This window comes from Haliotis rubra, unplaced genomic scaffold (genome assembly GCF_003918875.1).
Source record: "Haliotis rubra isolate DU_JTF1 unplaced genomic scaffold, ASM391887v1 Scf1177, whole genome shotgun sequence".
Taxonomy (NCBI): domain Eukaryota; kingdom Metazoa; phylum Mollusca; class Gastropoda; order Lepetellida; family Haliotidae; genus Haliotis; species Haliotis rubra.
In genome coordinates this window covers 176845-203330 of record NW_025765089.1, presented here as the reverse complement: position 1 = coordinate 203330, position 26486 = coordinate 176845, and the positions used below count along the sequence as shown (strand labels likewise).

At 38.0% G+C, this 26486-nt stretch overlaps 1 protein-coding gene and 2 long non-coding RNA genes across 4 annotated transcripts; all 3 read right to left on the bottom strand.

Annotated features, from left to right (window-relative positions):
- Nucleotides 1-2182: 2182 nt before the first annotated feature.
- LOC124258790 lies at nt 2183-17763 on the bottom strand. Of its 2 annotated transcripts, none has more exons than XR_006893683.1 (3): nt 17666-17763; nt 17109-17210; nt 2183-2193 (listed from the first exon to the last, which is right to left on the bottom strand). It is a non-coding gene; the product is annotated as an uncharacterized LOC124258790 (long non-coding RNA). The 2 variants fall into 2 exon arrangements; XR_006893687.1 differs by lacking the exon at nt 2183-2193 and adding an exon at nt 13016-13046 and having other exon boundaries at nt 17111-17210.
- LOC124258777 (sodium-dependent dopamine transporter-like) lies at nt 13449-16014 on the bottom strand. Its single transcript, XM_046692869.1, has 3 exons — nt 15928-16014; nt 14494-14667; nt 13449-13655 (listed from the first exon to the last, which is right to left on the bottom strand). The coding sequence occupies exons 1-3, from the start codon at nt 15997-15999 to the stop codon at nt 13629-13631; spliced, it is 273 nt and encodes a 90-aa protein (XP_046548825.1). The 5' UTR covers nt 16000-16014; the 3' UTR covers nt 13449-13628.
- A 4573-nt stretch (nt 17764-22336) lies between the features above and the next one.
- LOC124258821 lies at nt 22337-24363 on the bottom strand. The gene is made up of 3 exons (XR_006893692.1): nt 24233-24363; nt 23101-23380; nt 22337-22463 (listed from the first exon to the last, which is right to left on the bottom strand). It is a non-coding gene; the product is annotated as an uncharacterized LOC124258821 (long non-coding RNA).
- Between the last annotated feature and the right edge of the window lie 2123 nt (nt 24364-26486).

Here is a 26486-nt window from a genome sequence, read left to right as displayed (position 1 = left end):
ACAAACACCTATCTCTTTACGTTCGCGCGAGCAAAGATTCCTGACTCGATCAGAGCTGGTTCTTGTAGCATTGGAGGTGTATGTCCCCAATCCACTCCGGTGCTACAACTGCCAAAAGTTTGGACATTGATCCAAGTCCTGTCGTTCCTCTGCTGTTTGTTACCGCTGCGGTGACAAGCATGAGGGCAATGACTGTACTAAAGAAGTGAAGTGCACAAACTGCGGTGGGAACCATATGGCCTCTTCCAAGTTTTGTCAAGTGTGGCAACGCGAATCCGAGATCATAAAGATCAAACACAAAGAAAATGTCTCCTTTCATGAAGCTAAGAAGAAGGTTCCAAGTTTAACTGTAGCCACTTCAACCATCACCTACTCTTCTGCTGTCTCCCGTCCTTCTATCACTACTGCAACTATCTCGTGTCAGACCGATCTGACATGGGTCACATCTTCTCAGCCACTCCTTCTCCAAAGCCAAAAGCAAAATCTTCTGAATCACAAACACCAGAACAAATGCCAAAACCAGAAACAGAAACTGTGCGCCACAAAAGGGAAAAAAAGAAGCTACAGAGACTAAAGCAGCTTGAGCAACTGCATAACCCAAAACCAAAGGCCACCTCTAGTATGGTGATCTACCTTCTGTTGTTGGTGATCTATAGCCTATTTTTATATTGTGTTGTTCCCTATAGTTAAAATGTTTTAGATTCAATTACTAGTTTTACATGTATATCTGTGATACCCTACCCAGCAGGCACATCAATGTTGTTTCAACGTTGAGAATAGGTTGGTCCCCAACGTTGAAATTAGATTGAAAATAGGTTGTATATGAAAGTTTTTTAGACGTAGATATCCGATGTGGAATCACCGTTGAAGTGTGACATATTATTAACGTTGAAAATGGGTTGTTCCGTGGTTGTATATGAAAGTTGTTTAGACGTACATATCCGACGTGGAATCAACGTTGAAGTTTGACATATTAACGTTGAAAATGGGTTGTTCCGTGGTTGTGTCTGGGAAGTATTACGCTTTCCTGTAAATAGACTTCATCTTTAAACTACACTAAAGTAGCACCAAACTCCTGCATCCAGCTAAAATAACCAAAAAGCTACCTGCAATAAACAGTGTTCAAACAGAAAATTGCAGTAAAAATATTTACCTGATAAAATACTTGGTTAAATTTCCACATTCAATATAATGTTCATTTAAGTTTTATGTCAGTTGGAAATATAATTCCAGTAAGAAGAAAAGAGTATTCCAAATTAAGAAAAACTATTTACTGTTGTATTGTTATCTTGAAAAGGTGGAAATTGTCCCGAGAAGACATTTTGTCTGAATTTCAGCTATTAGACAGACCCCTGAATAAACACAATGCATTTAATTTCACCATGAAAGGGATCCAAGATGACCAGGAACTATACCTGAAGACAGCACATAGAACAAGTCACTTTTCATGAAATCTTTATGAACACACACGCACACAGAGAAACGTGGTTTAATGCATAGTGTAAAACATCACACATGACATAGTCTGTAGGTGATCTCTGTTGTGCTAATAACACAATATCATCTGCATATAGCATTAAACTGACATTTACGCCACCAATTTCAATACCACAGTTCAGATTTTTCAACACAAGTACAACTCCAAAAACACAATTATCAGCCTCTTTTTTCTGCCACTCCCTGCCTGGCGGTCAGGTCGATACTTCAGAAACGTTCCTAACTGTTTCTTGAAATTTGCTTCGGATGCATTCCCATCTCATTCCCATAAGATAGGACACATTCTGAAATTTTATACTTAAATACATGAATAATTCATATGGAAGATATATTGTCTTAAATGATTCAAGTATTTGTTTAATCAGTCACTTGAAAGGTTCATTTCACTGCTGTAACTTGGCATGTGAACATATGAACAGCATCAATACAAAATATGACGAAAAGTGTAAACAATTTATATTTTCAACTAAAGGAATGGAAGTTTTCTTAAATATTTTCAAAGAAAATCCTCAATTGCAAGTTGATTATTCAATTAGACTATGAATTAGGATGAATTAGACGATGCTTTACTGTCATATACTATTTGCTATGGTCATGATGAAAATGCTGCATATGGTAATTAACTTACCAGAGATGATTGAATACAACCTTGTATTCTTAAAAGAAAACTTGCCGTTTTGCCCATCAACATCCATTCTTGACATCTAATTGTTTGACATTGTCCTGCAAAACAATGGAAGATTGTTGTTATTCTGTCAGATTTAGTTTTCTTTAGAGATTCTCGGAAACGATTATTTCAAATTAAATAGTTGTACTGATGTAGCAATTTGGCTATCAGGAGTCATAAATTGTAACAAAAGCCATTTTACATTAAATGATAAGAAAACAAAATGGGTGGTAGTTCACAGGTCAAAGAACAAGTCTATTGTGGGAGGTCTTCCAACACCATTTGTTCCCAAACACAAGGAAGTATGGATCATGGAGTTCTGAAAACAATAATGAGCTCTCATAAGTATACAATATATTCTCTATATACTCTATTATCTACTCTCTCTCTCTCTCTTTGGCATTTGTACACTCATAAAACTCAGATCAATAACTTCTTTATAATTCATAACTGTTTACACTTAATCTCTTATAGGAACGCTTAGAAAATCTCTCATATAATGAATTATGTGTGCGTATAATATCTGCGACGTCATAACTATGCTTCTCTGAATCATGAACAATGAAATTATTAGATTAAACTCTACACTGCCAGAAATAATCTATCATACCCTGAATAATAAGACATTGAATAACATCTCTTACAACTCCAATCTACACTCAAAAAGTCTTAAATGTCCTCGTAAACAAACATCGCTGGCACACGTAAATTCTTGGAAACAGTGTATCTCTGACTCTCAATTCCAAGAAATTGAAGTCCTACTCTATTTGACCAAAGGGGTGACAGGTGGCCAAAACATATTGAAATGTAAGTCATACACTGAAAATAACTCTGATTTAAAACACTACAAATATACATCTTCTCTCTAATATACTCGATAAATGATCTTGACAAAGGAACACGTACATAAAATGCTGATATCTAACAATACCTGTACTTTAAATAATGGACTCTTCCAAATCTCAGTATGTTTCACTGCACACATATTAGATCGCAAATAATGAAAAACCTACCCTTTGACAATAATAAAAAACATCATATTCAAATTCTACAGCTGACCAAATACCTGAAGAGTGTGTCTCCCAGCAATAAACATCTATATATCTCTATAAATGTATGACTTCTGTCCTCTCGCGTGCTATGTCGCATCCAGCTTTTTACCGCGAAAAACAATATGGCGCCAAGCAAGGGAGTGCTCATTAAACTAAACATCTCCGGGAGAAATCATTGTCAAATTATTCTCTTACATGATCAACCTTAATATATATATGAAGATAAAGACCAACTATTATCACCAAAAAAGACCAAACATTATCACAAATATTCAAAACAGGTGGTAATGAAAGAGCATTATCATCTTTCTCTTAAACTTTGAGGTGGATATACTGGAAACAAGTGAAACGTTAAAAACGTGTTACCTTAGCATTGCTCATTTTATGTGAACCACAAAATTGCTGCCACCCAGTCTTCGAAGATGAGATTTCTGCAAATTCCATTAAAATTATATCTTATTTCATAATTAAATGTTCCTTACTAAATTACTTCTTTTGTATGTAAGATTTTAACCTTCAACAGACATGAATTATTATATCCCTTCCAAACAAGTGTAAGAATGAAAGTCTGTGGGTGCAGTTTTGATAATTGTCCCATCAAAGAATCATTAGTGAAGTTACACATTTTGTAAATAAATAAAAGTTCAAATAAATTATATGAAATTTCATCCTTAACAAAGACTTTCACAAGACATTTTGATGTGAATTTTCGTTGCATTTTCTTTCGCCATTCTCCACCACCCACTCCCCCCTAATAATATACATATTTTGACAGGGTTCAGAGCGTGCTCAATGCATAATTTACTGATAGATCTATTCAAACGAACTAATGTTCATAATAATGTGATGCAATATAAAATGTAGATTAACTCTATCCGATTTTGTATAGCTGCCCTTAGGGACCGTTCATAATGTATGGATTTGGGGTGATGATGATTTTAATTGAGAAGCATGTACAATGGGAATTACACACCACACACACACACCCCCCACCACCCCCCGTAAAGTGTATGTACAAAATAAGAGACGCCCCACCCTGCATGTCATGTACAATATATATGACGCCCTCTCCCCTTCCCATAATTTGTAAGCATCATATAAAACATAGTGCGTGTGTACAAAAATGCTGACCCCTTAGCTCCCCTGAACAAAATGGGTGACACCCCCCACCCCTTACAATCATCACCCCCACCCGCAGCCATATGATTATGAACGGTCCCTTATATTGATGTACTTCATTGATTATTTGAAAATGCATATTTGCAAAATTCAAATCAGGTGATGAGTACGAAAGGAAATCTTTTTCGATTATATAATAAAATGCCAAATATATGCATGCACATATATTGAAAAATAACAAAACAAGTTCATGGAAAACACGGGCTTCCACTAATGTACTGTGACATACCGGTAAGAGATAAAACATGAGCCCTAATTCGGAGTTTCTTGCTACATTGACCTGCTAGATTTAAACAACATTCCTACGTTTTCATTATACATGAAGGACATACTTACCAAATAAACACCAGCATGCCGTGAAGATGTTGAAAATAGAACGATATTGCGTTGAACTTCGCCAAAGTGAACTGAAAACGATCAGCTGCCTTTGCACGCGTGATAAATGTGCACATGTCCGGATATGGCCAAACGAGGCGATCGAAAGGTCAACATCTGGCATGTGTTTGAAAGCAAATTGTCGGGAATTATTCAATTTTGACAGTTTTGTGGGAAAATATCAAATGTAATGCAATTTGGATAACTGATGACTTTATACCTAAAATCATTGCGATTTACGTAATATTTCCGTCCGTTGATCGATGTACAATCAAACAATATATAAGATTATATCTGTCACTAAAGTACTGTCGGAAATGCTAGAAAAATGTTTTTTTGACCTATATTTAAATTTCAGAGGTATTACAGTTACTTAAATAACAAATGTCACTTCAAGAAACATCTACCTAATGTAGACCGAGGGAATAAATTTTGAGACATGCTCTAAAATGTGTTTTTACTGATGAAAATACCAAAAACTTAGAAAAATAAGGGGTAGTGGGACGTTATTTGATACAAACATTAACTGCCTGTGTTACGTCATCAGCATCCACGGTATCGACAGGTGAAATTGACACCTGAGCACACGCTCGGGCGAGGGGTCATCTCAATAGGTGCTTTCTGCAAAATGTTGAATATGTGTACGTATAGCATACGTATCGGTTATGTAAGGGATCATTTGTGTATGTGTGTTTGTTTTGAAATAAACATACGAATAACTGTACATTGGAAAGAATCCTATCACTTGTGTTATCTTATCGATTGATTGTAGAAATGTGCAACGTTTTAATAAATGTTTTGCATGTCAACAGTATATTTCATTGAAAAATATGGATGTAATTCGGTCAGTTTAATCTAGTTGTGAACATTGGCCAAAGATTTAACGAAGTCACTGGTGTAGCTTCTTTAGAATATATATATTTTTCTTCTCATAAAGTTTGTAGACCGCCCGTCTAAGCACTCCCTTGTCAAAGTTGTCAAGGATGGTTTTACGTCCCGGTTTTGCATTTGAGACGGTCCCTGTCTTGTCTGATTTGTTTACATTATTGTAAACATGTTGGTAAGACATGCCAACAGCTCTACAAGTTCTGTAATAAACCCTTTCTAACTTAATGAAAGGTTTCCCTCTGTCTTTTTTAAGCAGAAAAAACCTATAAACCTTTGCAACAATCGATTACAAACCGTTGGCCATAGTGGACGCTGTGATAAAGATGTGCATGCATGACGGGAAACTTATTTATCAAGACTTAACATTTATATTATATTTCTTCAACAAAGAAACGATAATTAAGTAAAGTAACACAAACATTCAACATTTATTTGTTTAAAAACACGTTAATTCATATTTTTACACCACCTGTATTATTAGCATAAATGTAAAGACTATTTCAGATTTCTGTTGTTGAACTCTGAAAAAATCTTAAGTTGCTGTTTTGGTACCAAATTCTCTCCTGTAAACTGCCCTCTAAATGCATGGGAATATTAAATCATTTGCAATAAATATTAGGTAGGCAATAGACGAGTTGATATATTGACAACATAGTACATTTATCACCTTTATAAAGATATTAAGGCTAAAAAGCATTTTTCTAGCATTTCCGACAGTACTTTAGCTCGATCTTGATCTTTTATGAAATTAATGTTCCGAAATGATAGTTGCTAAGTTGGATACCTATTACCAATATGAATTATGTATCAAATTTGCCAAGGAAACAATTAGTTGGCAGTTTGTTGGTTCCTTACGTTGAAACAACGTTGATAACTAAACGAATCTCGACTAACTTTCTTTGGTCGCATGATAAACGTTGAATCAACGTTTATTAAAGGTTGATCAACCAAACAACCAAAATTCAACGTTGATTCAACGTTGTGTGCCCGCTGGGTAGTTGCTTTACTGTCCTTTGTCGGCAGGTTTATATACTATCTATATATATTCTTTTTTAATGTCAAGTGTTCTCGTCACGATATGGCTGAAATATTGCCGATATGACGTTAAATAATAACTCACTCACTCACTCAAGGCAGCATCCTGTCTGTCACACTTTTTAGCATAAAAAATAACACCCTCACTAGCGTTTTGAACAGTTGTGTTGATGGGTCCGTTTTCGTGGACGATTTCAATATTTCATGTCGTTGTAAGAACATGCATGCAATAGAAAGGCAGCTGCAACTCTGCCTTAACAAAATCCAAAAATGGGCCAATGAAAATGGCATTAAGTTTTCAAAATCCAAAACAAATTGTATTCACTTTTTTCGTAAATACAAACCACACAAGGATCCAGACCTATTTTTAGATGGTACTCCCATCAAGGTAGTAGAAGAGGCCAAATTCCTGGGACTCATATTCGACCGTCATTTGACGTTCTTACCACACATAAAATATTTGAAAACCAAGTGCTTGAAGGTTCTGGACTTACTAAAAGTCGTTACAAATACAGAGTGTGGAGGGTGTCAGACTACCCTTTGTCACTTATACAGATCTTTGGTTCGCTCTAAACTAGAGTACGGCTCCATTGTTTATGGTGGAGCCTGCAAAAGCAATTTAGGAAAACCAGATTCATTATGCTGAGGCTAACGAACCTTCCCTTGAACAACGCCGCATTAAACTTTCACTACAGTATATCACTAAATTACGCTCAGATGAGTCCAATCCAGTATTCAGCATACTCTTTGAAAACCTGTTTCCTAAACTGCCAAGCCTGGTTCCACCACTTGGAATCAGAATTCAACTACACATATCTGCAGCTAAAATTGATCTCCATATCATAGCTCCTGTCTTCGCCTGGCAGATGGTGAAACCGCAGGTCGATCTTACTCTCACTAAACTCAAGAAGTCCGAAACAAATCCTATGGTATTCAAACAGAAATACAACCAGTTACGTTCCAAGTATGACACCCAAAGATCCATTTTCACAGACGGATCCAAGAATGATGGCCAAGTTGCCAGTGCTACAGTCATTGGAGCCAAGACTGTCTCCTCCAGAATCCCCGACAATAGTTCGATTTTCACTGCTGAGACCAAAGCTATCTTGACAGCTTTGACCTATATTAAACAACAGAACCATTTAAAAAAAATCATCGTTTTTACAGACTCATTATCTTGCCTTCAAGCACTTCAAAATGTTACCTCCAGCCACCTTATCATCCTAGACATTTTAAAACTTTACAACGATCTTTCTACTGGCCAAAGTGAAATCGTCCTCTGCTGGTTGCCGGGTCATGATGCTGCAGCTAAAACAGCTCTTGACAAACCCTTATCGCCACTGCTGATCCCGTACAGTGATTTCAAGCCCACTATCAAAAGTTATACTCCGGATCTCATGCAAGAAAGGTGGGAAACTTAAGTAGGAAGAAATAAACTGTATGAATTAAAGCCAACAATTGGTTATACCTACTTGGGTTGTCAGTCAAGACGTGATGATATGATTTTACGACGATGTCGTATTGGCCACAGTCGCTTTACTCATGACTATCTGCTGAAAACGGATGGGGATGGACCTCCCATGTGTGTCTCGTGCGATGAGGTGTTCACCATCAAGCATATTCTGCTTGACTGTGTGGACTTTTCGACTGCGATAAATCTGAAAGAACTATTTTCTTGCGTGAGCGGACATCTGATTGTTAACTACCTGAGGGACGTTGATATGTATTTGGATTTCATATTTGAAATGATTATTAAAGCAGACTTGTTCTCGTCACTATATAGCTGGAAAAATGCCGATGTGACGTAAAGCCCAATTCATCTCAACCCATCTTAAAATCTGTCCCATCATGGGCAATCCTTACGGACACAACCCGATTTGGGGAAATGCAAATACTACTAATAAAGGTAAAATCCTTGAGGAATTCATTTCAGATAATAACCTATGTATATTTAACAATGATTCATCAACCTATTTACATCCGGCTACGGGGACAAATTCTTCTCTGGATCTGTCACTTACCGATTCTTCCTTATATAATGAATTTGAATATTTGAAATATCACATTCCTTGTTCTATAAAGTATTGATAATGTCAACTTTTTTGCTTGTTTATGTCATGTCAACATACGCCATTTCTCGGGTTACAATACAGAGATAAGACACCAGTCATAAACATTCCAATTTTGTGCAGATGACAAATAGTTGACCTATTTTCGTACCATTCATATTTCGTTAGCATGTAAATACTTACCACTTGAATATAACACACTTAGATCGTTGGATGACAATACTCTCTTTGATAGAATCAATAGTTAAGTCAAGCAATATTTCTATTGATTTTCCATTCATATTACTTTTCCAAAATCATACACTAATAGTTGAAGAATGTATGCTATTTTAAAATAATGTTATTTATTCATTTAACTCTGATAAGTTATTGATAAAGTAAACTTCATATGATATATTGCTTGTATATATCATGTCAACAAACGCCATTTCTCGGGTTACAATACAGAGAAAAGACACCATTCATAAACATTCCAATTTTGTGCAGATGAAATATAGTTGACCTATTTTCGTACCATTCATATTTCGTTAGCATGTAAATACTTACCACTTGAATATAACACACTTAGGTCGTGGGATGAATATTCCCTTTGATAGAATCAATAGTTAAGTCAACCAATATTTCTATTGATTTTCCATTCATATTACTTTTCCAAAATCATACAATAATAGTTGAAGAATGTATGCTATTTAAAAAATAAGGTTATTTAATAACTTAACTCTTATAGTAACAAATTGTAAATGCAAATGGTAAATAACAATAAGTTAAATCAGTCGGAATCACACAATGAGACACTGCTTCAGGCATGATGTTTTATGATTGTCATTTTTGTTTATTTGCAAAACTGATTAGAACACATTGGCAAAAAAACAAGTAAAACAAAACAGAAAGGGTATTATTTCATTCAGTGATACCCGATATGGCGGAAATATTGCCGATGCGACTTAAAAACATTTACTTACTCACTCACTCAATGATACCCCAGAGTGATTCAAGTGGATTCAAGAGGTGGAACAGGAGCCTCGGTGTGTGGATATAAAATGCCTGATAACCTGAACTCCCCAAAATAAACTTGCCACTAAAAGCGACTCCATTGTTAAATTCTTTCTGAACTTGAAAATCGCCGACGAACTGAGTCTATCAAAAAATGACATAAGCCTTTTTGTCATTTCTATATCTCACAGATTGTTCATGAAGCTATTTTGGGTGAGAAAAGATTTTATTTTGAGGGTGGCTTCCACGTGATATTTATTGGAAATAATGTATTTCAGCACAACCCAAAGCATTTTGAAATAATCGCACATAATCACATGCACAGTTACGGCAATGATGAAACTGTATATCAGTACATGTGTTGAAAACTGCAGGATAGAAATTGCCCCCCAAAACTCTGGTTTCTGGTGAAAGTACGAACTCCAGACATGATCGTCATCCCTTTTGCTAACCGGACATGACGTCATATCCTGCGTCACGATGACACATACTGCGCGTTCGACACAAAATTCAATTTCTTTAAAGGTCACATGCAACGTAAAACACAACTTTGGACTAACCGAAACAAATCATCAAACATGCAAATTCAAGTTATAAAGTCGAAAATAACGCGATGAAAAAAACCGCGATGAGTTCAAACGATTCACTAATTTTCCCCCAGTGCATTGGGAAAAATGTTGTTTCAACAGCTGGGCTACGCTGTGCTCATAGCACATGCGCATTAAAATGGGTTCGCGCAGCTTGGAAGCGGGTTGTCCGGTGAATACTCGGTGAAGGCTTTGGTGTGAGCTATTATTCTAATGTTTTGTTGACATATATGTTATGACAGTAGATTACCGATTTAACTGTTCATATAATTTCATTTGTCTATTTCACCACACGTTCTTCTTACCGAGTCACTTTCTAAGTTCGATACTTAAAAGCAATGTCATTATTTGGCGTTGACAGAATTTCTAACTGTGATATAGATATGTCGTTGGCGCAGACAAAACTCAATGTCTGTTTTATTGACACCTATGCCTGTCTGCTAATGGCAATATTCAATACACAACTTCAATCACTGACCACATGCAATTTGAACTTAACAAAACGCATTGATTTATGGCCCGAGTTTGGTCTCTGTCACATTATGTAATTACACAGACAGGCAGGTGTGATACTTGTACACATGACATGTCATGACGTCTGTTGATTGCATAATGTTATGCACAAAACATGAGCATGTATTTACAAAACCCAACATCTCTATGTATACACACACAATGAGCCGTGAGGGCATCTGCAAATGAACCAGCCGTTACACTTGAGTGCATACCCACCCGCTCTGACGGGGTTCGGTATCCCGACTGCTTCATTTCTTGGGAAGTAAACCCAAGTACAAAATATTGCACTTTTGATTTGCGATTGTACGCTTATAATTTTGTGTAGATGTTTTTTTCATAATCAGCAATGTATATTATATGTCATGAATAAGTGATAATTGTGTTTTAAATACTGTTTGATTTTTTGGTTGCATGTGACCTTTAAATGTACAGGTATCGGCATGACAGGCACAAAGTGCAAAGGAAAGAAAAAGTTCCCAATACTACTGAAATAAAGTAACTGGGCAAATTGATTTTATGACATTTTTAATGCAAAAAGATCACATGATTTCTGGTATTTTCCTTAATCCCTGAATAACTGTAGACAGGATAATATCGAAATCTGTATGATTTGACATTAGGCATCGTCACACGCCATTGAAGAGATGGGTGTCAAAAGTTCACAAACTAAGTATCGTGTGTGTCCACAATTGCCGTTGATGTAGGCTTGACAATGACAGCGCATAGACAAACACTAAACGATTGAAGAAAGCTTGGGGAATGTGTTTCCATGTCTGAATCAACGCTTGTCCCAATTCACCTGACGCCAATGGCTGATTCTGGGATTGACGTAGACGTCACTCTATTTCATCCCAGGCATGCTCGATAGGAGACAGGTCCGGAGAAACAGCTCTGTCACAAGACGAGCGACGGGCATTATCTTGCTGAAGCGTGAAGTTACGTTTCTGTCCTTGAATGAACGGCTGCACATGAGGTCCAATGATCTCATCCCTGCATCGCAGACATGTCCGATTATCATTGACAATGTTGTGTCCGACCATGAGACGTGATGTTCACCCATACCATAACACTTTCGTCACCTCACTGTGAACAACGCAAGCGTCAGCATACTGTTCACCTCGCCGTCTGTACACCCTTGTCCTGCAATCTGAGCTGTCCAGATGACATCTCCACTCGTCAGTGAACAAAACACCATCACATATTGTTTCCTGTACCGTACAATCAGGCAAGACGTGCCCGTCGGTGACGCTGGAGTAACATTGGACGAATTGCTGGCCATCGGGGCCAGATGTGGTGCTCCCTCAGTCGGTTCCGTGCGGTCCTTTAACTGATAGAAACGTAAGCCAGGAATGGTTCGAGCAGTCAAACTGGCAGTCTGGAGTCGATGCCCTGGATGGGTCAGCCGATGTGGTTGTCATGCTGACTTGATGTCACGCGTGGACGGTCGGCCCGAGCCAAATCTATCGTGTTCCCATTATGTTGAAAACGTCTCTATAGAGATGAGATCTTGTTTCGAAGGACACCAAAACGTATGACCACTTTATTTTGGGCCATTCCCACGGCGTGGAGACGCTGATTTCCTGTAAGCCGTGGCATGACGTTCGTGCAGTTTAGGTTGAAATTAACGTGTTTTCCACAACATTCAGAGGCTCGAGAATAATCAGACGTTCTTCAATTTTCAAATTAGGTGTGTGAACTTCAGGTGTCAACAGCATGCAAAAAGTAAGTTTATTGTGCACAAAGCGTTCGTGGCAAAAGCATACTTTCATGCAAAGTGTTTGCTACATGTTTATTTAGGGTTATTTTACAACTTTTCAAATAGCTTTAATTTTATCAAATATAATGTTGTTGACAGTTACATGTTTCCGTAGGTATAATTGTAATGACCTCAATTACAGCAAAAACTATTGTAGATGAGTCGGTGCATACTTGTTTTCTTCAGCCTAATATATCAATAACTATATAATGTCAGTGCTGCAGAATAGTCTTAGATGTTCAACGTAACAGATTTCGATGAGCGTGAAAGACAAAATATCGGTAACAATTGTATAAATGGACACATGAAAATCATGTATTCACAACACCAAAAACCACAAGCATCACCTGCAAACCAAACCAATGAGTCAGGTTAGTGAGTGAGTTTAGTTTTACGCCGCACTCAGCAATATTCCAGATATATGGCGGCGGTCTGTAAATAATCAAGTCTTGACCAGACAATCCAGTGATCAACAGCATGAGCATCGATCTTCGCAATTGGGAACCAATGACATGGGTCAACCAGGCCAGCGAGCCTGACCACCCGACCCCGTTAGTTACTTCTTACGAAAAGCATGGGTTACTGAAGGTTCATTCTAACCCGGACCTTCACGTGTCAAACAGTCAAGTGATTGGCCAGAAATCCAGTAATGCGATTGCAGATTCACTACTGTGATGAAACTATGATAACAATGTTTGATAATTATATGCGCTTTATATCTTCTGTGTACAAGAGCAAGCAGTGCGTAAAACAAATACGACAAAGTGGAACATACAAAATCGACAAATATATATTTCTATTACCACAGCTTTATGAATCGATTAATGCGTTTCTGTATAATTTGATACATATATAACAGGTTACTGTTAGGTGTGTTATATCATTGTCACAATATAATGGTTTTAGAAAATAATGTGTGATGATAGCCTTGCTGGAAGTTTAAAAGGTGGTCGTGCTGTTTGTTGATCCTTCACTCTGACTCCTCATCTGGAGTTTGCAGGACGCCAGTCAGCATCAGGACCTCAAGGCAATCTTTATACTCTGTGGAAGGAAACAAATTAGTAAAGGCATTATCAACATTAATGTCTTGACAGGTGCTGGAGAGAATATTCTACGATACATACTTTCACATTCTTTATCCAGAAATGTTGACTGAGTACCCGATTAATGTTTGGGCTGAACATGAAATCTGACTCCACTGTGCAAAAGAATGTTTGAGTATTGTTCTACCACACCGTTAGCAATTTTCCAGCACGATCACGGCTGGGGACAACACATATGAGCTGATTGATTGAGTTAAAATTTTGTCGTTGCACTGTCCATATATCAGCCATATAGCGATGAAACAAAGTACTTTGGTTGAACGTCGAGCTTGAGAATATCTCGCTCATATGACGACGTGCATGCATGTGAGTATGTGCGGCTACTTGTACTATCCCAGACTTGGGTTTAATTTCAAAATGGACATTTAAACATTGTCCTTTGTGATATAATATCATCGCACACTTATTTGCATAAAGCGATGGTCTGTTCCAAATAAGTCGTTTCTCATTTCTGCACTAATCCCTCCTCAGTAAAGTCCTGTTTCTACGTTTCCTATCTCCCTACCAGTGAGACTGTAGTTAGGCCGAACTTAGTTTAACAGATAGTTTACACTTACACATATTAACTACATACATAAATTGTACATATCAATGCGAAAAAAAAGTTTTTTTTCTATTCCCGACAGTACTTTAGTCATTTTTCGTGAGTTGGCGCCTTATTGTTTTGGAACCATCCCATAGACCATTATCCCTAAAAACACCCTATCCCTTTAAGGTCAACCTAACATATCTGGAAGAAGTACACTGAAGAGCCAAATATGAAGAAGCACACATACCTTCTTCAGGGAATTGGTCGCCATGTGCTTCCTGACAGTCATGACCATGTAGACTGGTATCGGTAGAAGGGGCAGCACTGCAATGATCCAGTCGATTGTAGAGGCGTAGCTAGGAAACACGTACTTGCCATAGGTTGGTGGCTGGTAGCGGAGAAGTGTCAGGATGAAAGCTGTCTGAACGTAAAATGAAGAGGCAACGTGGATAAGAAGAGGTCTCTATATAATTGACCAAGGTACTGTAAGTCCCCATGGTCCCTAGTATGGTGATCGACCTTCAGTTGTTGGCGATCTATAGCCTGTTTTTATCTTGTATTGTCCTAATAGTGCTATTAGTTTTAACCTTCGACACTAGTTTTAAACCTAATTGTGATATTCTAGTTGTTTTACTGTCCTTCGTTGACAGGGTTTTATATATTATATGTCTGTATTACAAAGTTAGAACTAGTTTTAGTCACGATATGGCTGAAATATTGCCGATGTGACTTTAAATCTTAACTCACTCACTCACTATATAATTGACGTATGCTCATGTTATGGTCGATAACGTACAATTTGTAACACATGCATCTAGTTTCTGTTGAAACTAGAAGGGATTTGTCACTTGCATACATTTAGATGAGGTGATACATTGTAGGTTTAGAATACTCATAGCACCGACATGTTTCAGGATGTTTCTTATGATGATAGATCCGAACTGCGAGTTTTAAGATTATTGATGAGAACCATTGGAATTAATTCATATTATGATTGATACCCTCGGATGGAATGAAAGATTGTTTAGGTATAAGCGCTGGATACAACCCTCCGGTTTAGGTCTGGATATCTGGGATGTTCTGGTATCTTACTTAGTCATTGGCACATGTGGACATTGTTGATTTTCGTTCTGACTTCGAGGCAGATGTTTGTCGTCACAATATGGCTGAAATATTGCCGATGTGACGTTAAATATTAACTCACTCACTCACTCGAGGTAGATGTTTTAATCTGTCGGGAAGAGACTTAACCTCCGTTGGTGTTGCTTATGTTGTACACTTACGGTCTTTCAGGGCCTTTGGAAGAGTTCGTGCATTTGGCTTTCATACAGTTTCAGAAGTGTAGAGCTGATGAAATATCGTTTGTTTGCTGCTTCCTTCTTGTGGAGGCAACTGTTGTGGTGGGGGGTATTTCCTTTGAAAGGGACACACATTGCAAATGGCGCTGCTTTAGGCTTGGTGTTGGCAGGACATATACTGATTGGATGTTGCTGTAAATTTGGCCACCCAGCTACGGTTGGTAGGGGATGAGTTTGGGTAATTATGTGACGCATGGTGTTACTGTCACACTTCATACACTAAAGGTATATGGCCACGAGATGAGGAATGTCTTGTGGACCACCATGTACAGTATGCAGTGTGTCCATACCTCGATGAAACTATTGAACACTATTGTACTTACTATTAAGATTGTTGGTGTTACGAATGCCCAGAGGATCTTTACAGGCATCGCCAGTTGCTTCCCAAACATCATCTTAGCGTCGCTACTGATCCGATTCATACCTGACACAAACAAATGCTCACTTTGATGATGAAAATCCAGCTGCTCAGCGATGTGATTGTAGAATTTGTTTCATTTGTTCGATGTATATAGTCGCACTCAGCAATAATTTAGCACATTAAGGTGCCCTTTAAATAATCAAATCTGGACCTGACAATCCAGTGACTGATATCTTGAATGCTCAACGCCATCAAACTAGGACACCAAGGTAACCACACGATCGAGTATGTCGCCTGGCCTAGTTTACCTTGGGATACCAGGGATACCCATCGGCCTTGCCATTCCAAATTAGAAAATTTCACCTATTCAGCGCCACAGGCTCGATAATTGGTGCCCAGCCACCGGAAGCCGGATCACCGACCAGACATATAATTTTAAGGACCTACCTGACATATGATTCATTCGTTAGATATATCACTTTTCACAATGTAACACATGTTACATTTAAATTGACCATAGACATTTTTCACAATGTTATTAAATAAACAGTTCTCGTACATATACTTCGTACAGGTCACATCTAAACTGCCAAATAGCAAAATAACGATGGTTCGATGAAATAAAAATAATAATAAACTAATGAGTAAAATCAACAAAAGTACTCATAAAAGTTGTCAAACGTTCCAATTTCCACATTTTCGTGCGATCATGTAATGTAAGTCGTCACCTCGATCTTCACGATGGTACACGATGTTTAATGCGAAAATATATGCATGAGACTTTATTGGTCACAGGTAGCAACCTTGCACGATACGTCTACAAAGTTTCATATTTTACGTATGGGGTTCAATTACTTTCTTAACACGTTCAGAACAGCACGATTTTACATAAAGCTGAATGTTTGGGTTCTTTGCTCTAATATGATCGGCTGCCTAAGGTCACGTGTATGATATTGACCCATCACGAACCTTATATGTAAAACGTCGATTCTTACAACTGCCAACTCGATCTCATGGCAGTAAAACCTTCTGCAGCTAGGTGGCACGTATTGAATGTGTGAGAAACAACAACAACATCAGAATTATCTTTCCATGCCGATATATGCTTCATGGTTTGCATGCAAATAATGTTTTGCCATACACACCGTAGATCCATGCCACGGCGACACACTCCAGTGTACATATCACCATTGGTCCAAGGGAGAATATATACCAGTCCACCAGCTGAAACATGTACGGCCCTCCCTACAAACAAAGCAGGTCTGTATTATTTTGTGGCCTCTACATATGAAATGGTCACCTTTTTGTCTTGAACCGCTGACATTACATCTCACATTGAGTCAAGACCAGCAGTTGTGTGAACATCTCTTTTCGCAAAGGATTCCTAGACAAGAAAGCCTATTTGGGAAGTTACTACTACTACCACTGATCCGTGAAGTTCCGAGCAAAAGATATGCAGCCTGTTTAGGTCATCACATAAGTGGTCAGTTGAATTATGTTCGCATTATCAAAAAGACATGTGCCATAAATCTTCCCAGAAAACGAGTCACAAATTCCATGAATGAATACAAATATCACAGACGTCTGAAGCATTTTGTGACCTTTGTTAGTAAATACACAATCACTGTATTTGCATGCAGCTGTGAAACTATGGCTGTTACATTTGAGGAGAAATTCTATCTTCTAATTTGTATATTCACCTGTGTGCAGAATATGATTCCAAGAAGAAATGCGATGAGGCAGTATCCTCCAGTTACAAGGATCCTCTTTTTGCCCAGCTGCTGTGGATACTGATCAACCAGAGCGGTAATAACGACTTCAACACCCATGAACTGAAAGAAACATCAGTTCATTGGACACTTTGCGGATTACAATGACATGTTTTACATCAGTCTAAATATCATTGTACAGTTGAATTTTAGTTTGGAAATGCTCAGTGCTGGTTAAAAATTGTCGTTGGTTGGGAGTTGGTTAGTTTCCTGAGGCCGTCTTTATTATTCAATATCAAACACTTCCATGGATACATGCAGACAGTACCTGTGAATCCAGACCAACTGTTAGCAACATCAGAAAGAACAGGAATGACCACAGCCGAGGAAGAGGAAGTTGTGCCAGGGTTTCTGGATAGGTTACAAATCCTAAACCTGGACCTTAAATGAAAACTGTTGATTTATTACCCACTCCAGAAAATATCATACAGATCTCTATGATAACAATGTAATCACGTTTAAATGGAAAGACGATTTTGACTGAATACACATCTGACCAATACTGCTTAGAATAGTAAACAATAGCTCACTTTGACAGTAAGTGGGTATGATGAGACGTATGTCAACATTAATATTCATGTATTCATGTATAACTTTATGCATAAAATCATTCAGTATTTGACACATATAAAGCAATGATTCCCAAGTATAGTAGTCAAGGATGTCATTGAATGGAGTAACGTTTGGAATTGTTTGCAATAACTGTAATTCGTTTTAAATAGAGGAGTCACGGTTCCACCAAATAATAAAAAGGTGATAATGTGTAGTAAAATTCACAAAGCCCTTTACATAACCAAAAGAAAGTTCTTCTGTAAGCAGTGTCGATTGTGCAATTCCCACTATATTAAGGTGATGTGCATGTGAATCACCATCAACTAGCAACGGCAACCTGCCCAGCTGCGACATCCATCACATACACTTTCAAACGCCTAGAGCACGGGAACATATGGTAGAAGTCAAATTGGAAATGACATTGGCCAGCATGTTAAAATGTTGTATCTTGTCTCAAGGCAACATCAATCTCAGCGCTACTCCCAGCTACACTTACTACTACCTACCACTTGATACAACGGTTTCAATTGGAACACCCGTTTTCTGTGACATGACCCCGAGGGTAGCAAACGTCACGAGGCCAGAGGAGATACTGGTTCCTTCTGAGACTATTGTCAGTATGAGGCAATCTCTGTGAATATAAGCATATATATCTCCATTTATTCAAGTTCATTATTACATATCTACTTAGATTGTTGGGGCTAAAAGTTTCGTTAACAGGTCCAAGGCTTTGTCTTTGAGAGATATCTGTATGTTTATTTTCGTCAGGATATGGCTGAGATGTTGCCGATGTGACGTTAGATATTAACTCACTCAGTCGCTGTATGTTCATTTCAGGCGGAAATGAATTATGAAAAATGAAATTAACGTCCGGGTCTGTGCATGTTAATACATAGAATCGGTAAGTGAAATGCTTCTAAAATTTCTCAGTTCCGTTATTAGCCCGAGATATTCTAGAGAAGGCTTATAAATCATATTTCCAGAAAAGTAGTATTTCCAAAAGCTGTGTGAAGCTGGTTTTAGTAACGTGGCATTGACCTTTGCTCGTATCAGAGCTCTACTTTGTAGTGTAATTGCAAGAGACAGCTACCCACCCTGAGACATGGTTCATGAAAGTGTTTGTAGCTCGCAGCAGCACCAATCATCCCAAAGCCTGGTCCCAGTGAATAGAACACTTGCAAACATGCTTCCAGCCACACCTGTAAGGATCAAGTTTTGTGGACGATTTGTATATGTGTCCACTTTTGCCGGAAATATGATCCGGAACTAAGTTGTGAAGGAAGCGAATTCCTTGCTATTGTATTTTGTCACCACTTTTCTCTCCGGCCTCAGATAAAACGTGCAAAAAGAACAAACGAAGGCACTGCATATATTAACAGTTGTTTCAAACTCGTCCCCATGGTCCCTAGTATGGTGATCTATCTTCAGTTGCTGGCGATCTATAGCCCATATTTTATATCGTGTTGTCACTTTACTGTTTACTATTTTATATGCTCGCTAACTCGTTTTTAATAAAATGTGATGTACTAGTGGTTGCACTGTTCTTTGGCGACAGCATTTCATAACCTTTAAATATTGTTAATGCTTTTTTATTGCTCTATAAGGTTCTCTCGTCACGATATGGATGAAATATTGCCGATGTGACGATAAATTTTAACTCACTCATTGTTTCAAACTCAAATTTGGGAGGGGATCAGAAAACCATCATCAAACTACACGGAGAACTGATCTGTTCTAAATATGAGTACGGCTCCATCACTCATCACGCCTAAGGTTCAAGTCCTAACATGGATACTTAATGTGAAGCCCATTTCTGGTGTCCTCCGAAATGCTATTGCTGGAGTATTGCTGAAAGAAGCGTAAAACCCGGCTCACCCACTGATTACGACTCCATCAATTTATATATGTTAAATTCTGTTCGTGGGGCTTAGCCTGGCGCCTTCACAATTTCACCGATTCATAGGTTATATGTGGAGGCTAAGTGGCAAGAAAATAATAATAATACAACTTCGAGATTACCAGATAGTTCCATTTTCACAGTTGAAGCTAAAACTGTAAGCTCTAAAATATCTCAAAAACCTGTCTTAATATAGAGAGTTCAAAATATTTTCAGATTCCCTTTTGTGCATTGCATTCACTATTAACTGAAATGATTGGTTAAGATGGTCACTACGATATCGTTGTATTTGGTTGGTTACACAGCCGTGTTGGAATCACCGGTAACCCAAACGATGGTACTACTGCTGAGGTAGCAATCAACATATCTGTGACGCCACCTCTGATAACCTTACAGTGATTATCTTTTAAGCAACTTGCAACTAAGCCTGGCGGTTTACAATAGTCAATGATCATCACGTAAAATGCTGGTCTTCGTGTGGCTTGGGATATAATGTGAGATTAGAGGTAAACGTTTACTCCTATTATATACCTGCGACAAACATGCTGGAAAATTCTAGATTGAAACAGACAATTCTGGAACAAGCCTTGTAGTGTTTGCTACATCTTTCTACGTTGTTACAACACTGAAGATGCTTTAGGGTTGTAGCCGAAGTCTATGTACGTCACTTACTGATCACCGTCACTTACTGATACATAACACTGCCATACATGCCCACATGCAATAAAACTATTCGTTACAGTACTTTGACTCTCAATCCAGGCTTGAAAAAACCCGATGCCGCATTGGCCAGAGCAGATCGATGTACTCAAGAATATTTATTGAAGGTGATGGTCCTCCTGTTTACATTCCTTGTGTCATACTTGACTGCATTGTGTTTGCCATCACAAGGGATCAATCTATCAAATCATCATCTAAGAAGTATATTTTTAATGGCAGCAGTTTTCGTTAAATTATTGTTTTAAGGCAACTGTCTTGATAATTGTCGGTGTACAAAGTACCAGTATGTTACTTTATGTAGGTAGTATATGATCATTAACTGGGATTGTTCGTGGCAGTGCCCTTGATAGGGGGTTGAAGTGCAGTAAGAGTATTGTCCCCTGATATTGTACGTGAGACCGTGTCACTCGCAGTATTGCATTGTTTCAATTGTAAAGGTACTGTAAGTTCCCATGGCCATTGGGAATGGTGATCTGCCTTGCGCTGCTGGCAATCTCTAGCCAGTGTATATATTATGTCTTTCTGCATTGTGAAATTATTTTTTATGATAACATTTTAGTTTTAGCAAACAATCGGTAAATCTGTGACATTGTAGTTTTGGTTTTTGGTTTTGTTTTTTTACTGTCCTTTGTCAACAGTTGAGCTTTATTGATACATATTTTTCAGAGTAACGACATTGCTGAAATACTGCTGATGCTTTAAACTTTAACTCTCTTACTCTCTTCAAATATTGCCGACAAGAAGAATAATCAGATAAAACGTTATTATCACAGTATTAATGTCTCGGTTCTAGAAGTGTCTTTCCTATTGCCTTTTCTGAAGTGGTTATGTTACCGATACCTCATTGAAGAATTGTTCTGAAGTTAGAATTCCCTGCGCTTAATTTTGTAGTTTAAAACACACCTGTATATCAAGCAGTTTGCTGAAGTCCGGTATGACATAGAAGTGTAAGCCATCTACAGCACCTGGTTGCAGCAGTGTTGGGATGAAGATAGAGACTAGGAGAATGTACGGCAAAAGTGCAGTCACATAAACAGCCTGTGGTCAGGGAAAATATCTTCTGGTTACATGATTACTTGTAATGACGGTCTTGAAACTTGGAGTAAGATGGATTCTGACTAAATAATAAGCTGTGGCAATGGTTACACATATTTACACACGGAACCGTAGAAATGTAAGCAATTACACCATGTCAGTGATAAAAACCCTGCTCACAACACTTTTCGTTGTTTTCGGAAATATCATCCAAATATGGATGAGTTTCTGTAAGCAATGTGATGCTTTATGAAACGTTTGTCGATAAAACATGCTCTTTGGTAAAAAAATGGTAAGAATGACCTGCCGGCATATTGTTCATAATAAAGTGAAAGGCAACTCGTGGCATTTTGCATGTTAGCAATCACAAGTGGTACTCGCTTGGGAATTACCTTACCAGCTGACTTGATTCCACGTACAAGACATAGAAATATTATTATATATGAAACAAACAGACATCCAACTATGTGCCACTGTACAGATCCCACATCCTCCAAGCCTGTTGAGACACTCAGTACATTGTACCTAAAAACAAACATGGTGAGTGAGACTGGTTGTCAAACCCCAAACGGATATCGGGTAACATAAGTCAAATATCAAAGAAGGTTATGTGATCAGTTTAATGGGGTATACTGTGTCTTTTGGCTTTCTTCAAATGATAAGATAAGTAAAGTACATGTAAGTAGAACATCCCCTTTGAGCAACTTCAAGAAAACTCTGCTCGATGAAGTGCTTTGAAAAAAGACAGTTTATGGACGGTTGGTTATGCCTATTGAAGCGCGAGACGCTGGCGAGCTGATGCCCTTCTTAAACAACGCGATTTATCTAATTTCCCAGTGTGGCAAAGTCCAGACAGGCTAGTGTGATAATTTCTGCACATTCATTAAAACACGTTTTTGTTTATTTCAATATAATGTGTTGATAGTTTACCGATATTGTTACTACTACATACCTCATTACCTTGCAGATACACCTTATGTTTGGGTTTCATCTGTACAGTCTTATATACGTGTATAATATAGGGTTTGATATATACTAATTTTCTATACCATAACCTGTCATAATGGAAATACAATTGATGGTCATATGGGGAACACTAACTGTTTTGACGAAAGAAGATTGGTCTGTATCACAAAAAGAATTATGACGTGATGCATCTTACTGCCAAAACTCCTCTGCAGGTGTATGAGCCAGAGTCACATTTTCCCACAGTTTGGCTGTAGTCATTTTATCTGATGTATTCCCTGCCACGGTTGTCATGTTGCTGTCGTAGATTGTATTCACGTCTTCCACACACAGGTCGGTGTTCCAGCTGTTGCTACACGTTGTCCAGGGCAGGACGCTGGAGCAGGACTTCACCATGTAGTAGATGGGCCAGGCCAGGAAGAGGTTGTAGTAGGGCATGTAAGAACATGCAACTACTACTGCGCCGACCCCAATCCCTGATTGAACAATATACACATATACGTGATTTCGCAAGACGATGTAGATACTGTCATGACAGGATACAACATGGGGCAGAAAAGGAAGAGAAATGATGTTTGCCAGGAGACAATTCCTCATGACAGCTTTTTTGGAGTTCTAAGCTAGACTGTGACTGAAATATTTTGTTTGATTATGTTTGATATTGCTATGTATTATAAATGTATTACTTTACTCAATGTAATTTTATGGAATAAAACATGTCATATTACTTACAAATGGTGTATGTTATTCTGTTGGAAACATATACATGCATATGGTTGTCATTTGCAGGTTTTGATAAGTTTTGATAAGTAAAATACCTGATAAGTAAACACTTTGGCGAGTCCGTTCGAGTCTTACTAATCGGGTTTCCACTGTATATCCTTATCCAGGGTTAGCATTACTTGACCGTGACATTTCCATAATATGGTGACAATTGAGTCATGTGTCAGATAATACATATTGTAATTATTCAGTTTAGTCGTCTCACCATTTGAAATGTCCATATGCATGCCAGAGTTTAAATGTGACGCTTGTGTTATTCAAAATTTGGCTTGACGCATCCATTGTCAGCAGTTACCGAGGGGATGGTTTAAATCCAGCCAGGGGCGATTCAGGTAGCACATCCCTGTGGTTTATAGTATGGTGATACACTTTCAGTTGTTGGCTACCTATCGTCCGTTTATGGGTGGTGTTGTTGAGTTGTGATTTATGTTTTTCAATTGTATACGTGATAATCTAGTGATTGTACTGTCTATAGATGACGGGCTTCATTTTCGAACTACATTTAATATTTATTTTAATAAAATAAATAAAATAGATTCGCTGACCTTTAAACAAAGGACAAAACCTCCAAACTTGTTTGGCGCCCTTTCCCGAGAACTGAGAGATTATCGATTCTAAGAAGAAACTTGGAAATCCGGTAATGAGCAGTAGCAAGATGAATGGGATCAGGAAAGCTCCTGGAAGAAACATGTATATGAATATAATTATAAGAAAACTCGATTAGAATTTAAATCGATACGACAAACGAAGTGATTTAAGGTTCCCGTATTTTTTCTGTTCAAAGTGGGTGAATGGGAATGTTATAGTTTGCCCCACTTTTAGGCCTGTTCCATAGATCACATATCTCACATAAACACAACAGTTCCACATCACACATTTATAATACGCATACTGCACTATTAGGCCAGTTCCAGCAATATCATGGTGGATGCCGTCCTGAGGGGGAATGGTCACGGGCCTAAAGCGTGACGACTGAAATAGCGGGCGGGTATCAAGACGTTTATTATATTCACGTTCTTTGGTATCGAATGAATGCATGGAAAACGCGTTTCTTGATACAACAAAGTATTTTGCAAAATATATGGAAAAGCGCTTCGCAATTATACAGCCTTGCGTTCATATTTTCCAGGTACACACACATTTCTTAGTTGTACATCACATAATTACAAGTGTAGGATACATAGAGATGATTAACTGAGTGTGTTTCCGTATCATTAATATCATATATTAGGAATAAAATTATGTATATGTATATGTATACACTTTTTATTCCTTTGGCGAGCATAATATTTTTTATTCCTAATATGTGATATTAATGATACGGAAACACACGAGGTTAATAATCTCTTTAGCATATGTCAATCTTACAATTACTCTAACAAAGAAGCAAATCGTACGTGAATTTATATATGAAGAGAATCGAGCATTCGCGTAAGAATACTTAGCGGTACACCAAGGAGAAGGTCGTTCATGACGGCCGCATATGGTTGTGACTAGGCGCTAATACAGTGCAAACATAACTCGTGCCTAAAATATAATCTTTCTGTCTAAAAAGAACAACAACATCAGGCAGGGTTTTCTTGGTAGTGTTTCTTTTTCATTGCGGGTAATCACCTTATCAAAATCAGTTTCTGATACCTGAAGGAATCGATTCGTTGTTGTGATCGATAGATCGAAATCCTTGTTTGGTACCTATCTTAGACGATAGGCTGTCGCTCGTGCCTCATAATCCGTACCTTCAAGTTGAACGAAGTTCTCCGTTTCATGTTTTGCAATTACTTCAGTAACGACTCCAGAACCTCTGTCATCAATTCTACAGAATCACCAGTTTACAAACTCGTCGACGCAACGTAAATCAACGTCATCAATGAAATGTTAAACGTTTTAGGATTCGCACGGCATGTATGGAGTTTTGAAAATGTAGTTCGTGGATTGACGTAATTTGCAGATTATCAGATTTGGATACCAAGTTTACAGATAGCTTTATTGCACCGATAACACCCTCCATTAGATGATACATCTTTTAACTCAATGGAATCAATATATATTGGGTGTAGAAAATGGTTTCTGGTAAATGCAACATCACACAGGTATTTATTGGACCCGATACCACGTTTACAAGATGGCATCGTATATTATACAGATAGCACTGGAGGCTTACCTCCACCGTTTCTGTTACAGATATAGGGGAATCTCAGCAGGTTTCCTAATGAAACACAGTAGCCAACCTTTGTCAGCATGTAGTCCAGATGTCTGCTCCATGAGACTCTCTGTCGTGTAGGTTCACTTCTATCTCCTCCTGGACAATCTAACTCTGTCATGGGAACTCCTACATCACTCTCCTGATTGCTCTCCATGGTTAGCATAGGTTTACACCTGTAACGAAACTTGACATATAAAATATGTAATTGTAAAAAACAACCTGCATCGATCTGATATACGTGCTGCCATTCCATAAAGCGTTTTACGAAGAAATGAATATTTCTTTGCGAAATAGAAGTGTGGCAAGGTGCTATTTGATCACAACATTTTGACAGAGTATCAGGCAGACGCATTCTGTTGAAGAGGGAGACGGAGGTGGTGGGGTGTTAAGAATGGCAGTGAGAGAGTTAAAATTTTACATAGCATCAGCAATATTCCAGCCATTTAGAGATGTAAAAGGGTATTCATGATAAAACATCTGTCGACAAAAACAGCAAAATCGTTAGGTATATCCTAGTTTTAGAAACCTGACGATAGAAAGATAGTAAATAGATTCATTGTTATCGATTACAACCAGGCTATCAGCCACTTACAATC